Source organism: Poecilia formosa, unplaced genomic scaffold (genome assembly GCF_000485575.1).
Source record: "Poecilia formosa unplaced genomic scaffold, Poecilia_formosa-5.1.2 Scaffold150, whole genome shotgun sequence".
Taxonomy (NCBI): domain Eukaryota; kingdom Metazoa; phylum Chordata; class Actinopteri; order Cyprinodontiformes; family Poeciliidae; genus Poecilia; species Poecilia formosa.
In genome coordinates, this window is record NW_006800089.1 from 1090935 (window position 1) to 1097749 (window position 6815).

The 6815-nt window shown below is 37.7% G+C and overlaps 1 protein-coding gene across 1 annotated transcript in view; it reads left to right on the forward strand.

Moving 5' to 3' along the window:
- The window catches only part of LOC103146051 (low density lipoprotein receptor adapter protein 1-A-like), a 10642-nt gene extending 5891 nt beyond the window's left edge, over positions 1–4751 (forward strand). Inside the window, exons 5-8 of the mRNA XM_016677213.1 lie at positions 634–761; positions 950–984; positions 1210–1241; positions 3941–4751. Of these exons, the coding sequence (XP_016532699.1) occupies positions 634–761; positions 950–984; positions 1210–1241; positions 3941–3987 (242 nt within the window). The 3' untranslated portion in view covers positions 3988–4751. The remainder of the gene's footprint in view (positions 1–633; positions 762–949; positions 985–1209; positions 1242–3940) is intronic.
- The last annotated feature ends 2064 nt before the right edge of the window (positions 4752–6815 follow it).

Here is a 6815-nt window from a genome sequence, read left to right on the forward strand (position 1 = left end):
AATTTTTTTCCTGGTGATTTCGAAGAATCCATTGATGCCAATGTTACGGCTTTTATGCAAACAAGTATTTTTGTTATTTTAGTTCTAATAATAGCATTTCTTAATTAAGTGCAACACTATGCATGCGCTTTGTCTGCAGTGATGAAGATTCTTTCATATCAACATGTATGGAGTGGATTTATTTTCTTAATAATTCAGCTAAAAGTTATTTGACCACGTGGAGGCCTCTTCGATGACGTTCACACAACAGGCAAATGCAACCCAAATCCATTTTTTTCTTTTTTTTTCTTGGTTGCCCAAATGCAATCCAACTTTTTCATGGCAGTCTAAACAGGCCTATTCAATCAGTTACTACGTAATTATGTAGTTTTCAAATTATCTGCAGTCTGAACAGTCATGTCGAATTGAGCATCAACACCTGCTGAGTTAGCGTAGTCTAAGGCTGCATACAAAGCACAAAACAGCTGGTCCAATCATTGGATATTAATAAAAGTTTCCTACTAAGTCCTGATAGATTAGCTGTAAATTTTACACCAAACAGACAATATACAAAACAGTAGTGAGGCACATTAAACAACAGATGTTGAAACATTTGAACACATGACAACAGTCTCTTATTTTCCCTTCATTTAGATGCAGCCACAGAAATCCTTTTGGACTTGGAGGATGTTGTGAAGGTGTTGGTGGAGAGTAGTGTGAATACAGGCGGCGATCAGCTGGATACAGACAGGCCCTCAGAGACCAACAACAATCCTGCCTCGGTACGATCTTCTCTGACTTGTTTCTGTTTCACAGACTGAACAAGTTATCAGATATTTGCTATTTTAAAGCTTAAGAAAATGTGAGATTTCTTAGGGAAGTTGCTGCTTATATAGAAACTATAAATAACAACAAACTGGACGTAATCTTTCGTGGCTGATCATTGATATCCTTTTTTTCTTTCTTCCAGGAAATGGAAGACAGTTTGGATGAAGCCTTTTCCAGGTGGGATATAAACTATGAGCATTTTTATTCATCCATAATTAAACCGTGTTGATTCCTGTTGCAAATTCAGCTTGTCAAATCAGGGTTTTCGTTCGTCCTGCTTGGCATCACGGTGCCACCCACTGGTGATTTCTATGTACTGCAGCCTCCAAACCTGTGATTTCTCTACAAATTGGGAACAAAACTGGTAATTTTGCTCAATCTGCTGTGTGTTTGTGTCTCCAGTTGTGCTCTGGATAGCTATGGTTCATTTCCAGGTAAAGTTAAGCATCGCAGTCAACCATGAGTAGTCTTAATCACTAACCTAACCGGAATCTGTTTCATTTAATCACTACCAAACCCAATAAAACTGTTTATAGGTCAGTAATGTGTGTCAGTTGTTTGAAGTAGCTTCTGTAATCTTTCATTGCATCTCTGATGGGTAAATTGTTCACATACTTCAAACAAGACACATGACTTTAAGTCTCCATCATGTTGTGTCACATTACGATCAAAATATTTGACGTAATTTATGAGGATTTTGTTTGATATATCAACACAAATTATCTCATAAATGTGAAATGAAAAAAAAGATTCATTTTTCAAATAAAAATCTTATAAGTGTAGTGTGCATTCACTGTGATGTGCCTAAATAACATCCAGTTCTGCCGTCAGAACTCACCTAGTCATCACACAAAATCCCGCTGCAGTTTGTGCTTTTAACATGTAACTGCATATCGCACGGTCATTGTGTGAACTGACTCGAGAAGCAGGAACTTTATTGTTAAACACTTCCTGTGTTTGAGTGGCTGGTCTAAAAGTGGAGCAGTGGGAAATAATTTTATTTCAGGGTTCAGGCAACCTGAATGTCTCCTATATAATCTTTTGTAACATTATTATTCTACACAGTAAGTGGATGTCTGCAGCTAATCCAGGTCACCCAAATCAGAACAAATAAAGTGGAAACTAAAAGGAGGCATCATGTTCTCATCAATTTGAGCGTCGCCTCCCATTCACGAGAAATCACGAAATGTTCCTGAAAATATATGACTCACCTCCAAGGTCTATTCATCAAATGGCCTCATGCAGCAGAAATAACCAATTGATGTCATTTTAAACAATTTTTCTTTGAAAGCTCTAGACCTCGTCTTGGAAATAGCTGTTACTCACTTTTTGAGATAGGTTCATGGAAAACCAAATGAAACCAGCATAAACCAGGAACTAATCCAGGTTACGGAAAATCAACTTATCTTAACCTGATTTATTTAAAGTCCAGTTACTGAATGTCTAACGAGCATCAAAGTCATGCCTCTGGTTGCTGCAACATGTTGCCTCTGGTTGCTGCAACAGGTTGCCCCTCCACATCCTTTGGTAACAAGCCGTTTCTCTTGTATCCCACAGCTGCTTCTCAGCTGCTATAAATATTTACACTAATCAGCTTATATCCCCATAATGTGGTCAGCCCAAGTTCCAATAATTTTGGGGACTCTGGAAAAGAAAAATGTTTGATTTTATAATTCTTCAGGACTGTATTAATCTGGAAGCTAATCTAGATATCCTGACATTATCTTCACTATAAAGTATGGCTTGTGGTGGTAGAGTGTGTGAAGTTAGTATCTAACTTGTAGATAACAGTCTTAGCATCTTTCCTGAATGTTTGTTTGCGAGTGCCCCCTAGTGGCGAATAGCTGAGATGGATTCATAGAAAAACAAGTAAAACAAACTGTACCCAACAATAAGCATTACTGCTAGTGATGGGCAGCGATAACTAAAAAGTTAGTTGTCCTGACCCTAAAGTGCTAATCATAAGCTAACACTAAAGCACTACATCAGCATAGTAATTAGTAGAACCTAATGGTAAAGTGCTAATTTGAACCATGTTGACACCCACCATGTGTCAGTGATATGTCTCATATTGCCCTCTATAGGGCCAAATTATATCACAATTTATTCAACTGAAAATTTACAAAACAGCCAAGTATATTAGCACTTTATAATTTATGGGGAAAATATATTTAGGCAAAGCTAGGTGTTCAAAATGTGTTCAAAGTTAGCAATAACGCAAAATCACTAAACAAAGACTTAGTGCCGCTATTAGCACATTAGCAGACCACTGGAAGTGTGCCCACTACTGATTATTGCTAATGACTGTAAAAAAACAAAAAACATTAGACATAAATATGACATCAGTTTGATTTTTGTTGTGACTTTACTCAGACCTTCCCTTAACTTTTAGCTCCAGTTTGCTAATTTAAACTGACAATGCTAAGAGAGTTTTCTATTAGCTGCTTTTCCAACTAATAGAAAACTCCATTAGTTTCTATTAGTTTCCTATTGAAACCCATTCTAAAGGTCTGAACTTCCACTTCAACAAACAGAAAATGCAGCAAAAGACTCTTGAAAAAGTTTCACATGTAGTGATGAATCAAGTAATGGGGCAGCTTATGACAAGAATGGACCCAGTGACTTTTAAACCATAAACCCTTTAGAGTTTATGGCTTATAGAGTATGGGAGGGTGTTACTTTTTTTTTTTTTAATATTTTTTAAAATAAGAATTAATTGGATCATTTGATTAGGTTTTCTCATCTAAATGAAATATGATTTCAGAAAGACTCTTTTTCTGGCATCTTTATGTGACACAGAGTGATAACACTTTAGTCCTAGTGATGCACCAGTGGAACCAGCTGGATTCAATTCAAATTGGTTTTTCCTCAAAACTAAAACACAAAGCAGAAAAATATGCTGCATGTTTTTTAATATTGATAGCAGTTTTGAATAAAACAGAATACTTATCCAGCACTTATCTATATTTATAACAGAACATCCTATTGACAGACATTTATCCAACTCTAAAATCTGGCCGATTGACTGGTGTAGCTCTATGTAGTATTTTAGCCCAACTTCAGACACTTATCAGGTTTAAAGACGTTTTCACTCATTTTCGTGTCTCTTTTGTTTCTTCCTACATTGACTCAGACTGGCAGCATCGCGTACTAACCCCCAGGTCTTGGACATTGGGGTGATGCCCCAAGACTGGCTCACCGAACCTGACTGGGACAGCACTGACGGAAGCCCTCACCACTGTTTCAGCGCACACAAAGATGATCCCTTTGGTTTCTGATAACTGATCTCGGCACAGCAGAGAAGGAAGGGCGGAAACTTTCCTTCCTTTAACGTAATGCAAGATTTACCAAGAGGCAACAGTGAGAGCACAAGGGAACAAGCGTGGTCCTCGCTTCTGCACTTTTCCCATGCGTAGTTCTTCCTTGTACTCGGTCTGCTGCATCTGCGCACCAAAGCAATAATAACATCCCATATTAACACTACGTATAATCTGCTGTTACGCTGCAAACGACCTGTAGTGGAGTCTTTCAGCATAATCAGCATACGACGCAGCATTTGTTCACCTAATCAGTATTTGTGGCCGCAGAAGTAACATGTATGTGCTTTGGTTACATTGTATAGTTACAGTTTTTTTTGTTAAATGCATAAAGTAGGACAGTTTAACCTGAAAATCAGATGACAAACCTTAACAAGGTAATTACTGTTTTCAGTTGTTATTCACTTCCTTCATGGATTTATTGTGTAGTTTTGGCCTTCCTTTGCCAACACATATTCTTCTGTGTATAATCTGAAATTTTATTCTATTTATTTATGTCCTTTGCATATTGTAGTACGCCTATATTTCTCACTGATGCAATGAAAATTCATTTTGAATGACCATCTTAATGAACGTTTTTTTAATCAACCGGCTTAGTACAGGAATAAAATGTATTAATTAAATGCACAAGGTTTTTTTTCACATTCTTTGACTGTTAACATAAATTTGAAAGTTATTTGTATTTACCCAAGAAGCTCATTTCTGATTGGAAATGACATTGGGGTCTCTATGAATATGAGAATGAACTCAGGGGCATCATTCTTAGAAGAAGAAAAATATTTTTGTTTTACTTACATTTTAAGAAACAATTCCAAGTTGAAAATCGTTCATGCTTTTCTCTATAATCACCTGGCAGTCTTTCACGGCATTAAGGTAATCAAATGTAAATGATATCAGCTGAACTCTTTCACAGCTGTACTACCCTTTTATGATTATAAAGACAAAATAATGTATCAGGTCAGGAATGAAACTTAAAACTGCCAACTTTGTATGCAGTTATCTGCATCTGATTACAATTAAACAAAATGTGAGCAGAAGCAATAAGCCGCAAGTTTTCGGTTCACAATTTAATCACTGTTAAAATTTGGTCATGTATCCAACATATAAAGCCACCGAGAAAGCTCAATTAGAAACTTAGCATTTATATTTTCAGAAACGATTTACACTTTAGGAAGCCTTTCAGTATTTGACTCCAATGCTAATGTTTTCAGCATTAGCAGCTGGTAATGTGTCTGTCATGAATGTGAACGAACTGAAGCTGATCACTTAATAAACTGAAGCTCTACAGCTGCAGACTGCGTGAATCACCCAACATGCTAAAAGGTAAAGGTGTGCGAACATAATCACTCACAGCCCAGATTGCTGCAGTTACACTGTTTTCAGCACTTCTGATTTTAGGAACCTTTTCCCTGACCACTAGATGGCGCCAAACACTTGTAGTCTGCGAGACATTCTGTGTGTCTCACCCAGAGCCTGTTGTAAGCATCCACCACCTTGGTTTTGAACCGGAAGAGTACTGATACTGATTCATGACACAATATGTCAAAAAAAGGGTTGAGGGATCAGACAGTCATTTAAAAATTAGGCTCTTACTAAAACGGTTTAGCTTTGATCTGTTGCATGTTGTTGCAACAGATCAACACTCAGAGGAGTGAGTGGACGTGAATCTTGAAACTTGGGAAAGAGTCAAGACCTTTGACTTGACCTGATGAAATCATTTCCTACTTTAACACCAATGACCCCTCAACCCTTTGACTTGAAAACAGGAGAGACAGAGGATGATTGTAACACTTTGTGCTTCAGGTTATCTAATTCCTTCAGTTTTGGAGATAGATGTTCTCAAACTTAGATAAAATGGTATGAACCGAAAGAGCAGAGATTTGCTTCAAAATATTATCATCAAATTTTAAAACATCAGAACTCAGTTTATTAATGAATAATCACAACTTACAGAGCATTGGTCTTATTGACTAAATCTACGCAAACCTGACAAATCCACACAAACACATTCAGAAACCTAAAATTAAATATTTAGCTTTTGTGACATAGTGTCCTTTCCAAGATCTGCATTAAAGTGTTGGGATTCACCAGAATTTATGTGATCTATTTTTCCCTCTCACAGCTCACATTGTGGCGCTTCCTGATGAGCTACCCCTGCAGGTAACCCTGGACCAGGATGATGGTAATGAACTCCATTACTTTGTAATTATTGTGTTCATTTATGATTCTGAGGAGGATGAGGTAGATGAGAATGATGAGGTGGAGGGTAGAGTTAGTGGATAAGGATGGTGATGAGGTCGAGGTAGAGATTGAGAATGAGGTAAACTTGGAGGATGAGGATTTTGAGGCGGTGGCGGTAGAGTTGGCATATGATCACTCTCTTGAAGTTTTCAGTGAGGTCTCTGAGTCTGATGCCATTAACTCTGAGGAAGAAGAGGATGACAATAAGGATGGCCTTCCACAACATCTTTGCTTAGTCCAGATCTTTCCAACTTCAGACTCCAATGGAACCACGATCTCCAGGATGAGCTTCTGGACCTCTGAGGATGAAGGAGAGCTCAGTGTTGATGAGGGGTCATCGTCAGAGGAATCAAATGTTTGTTCTCTTTTGTCATCTGGGGATTTTCTTAAGTCATCCAGTGAGGTATCTGGTTTCAATGTCATGAGCTATGAGGACCAGAAAGTTGATGA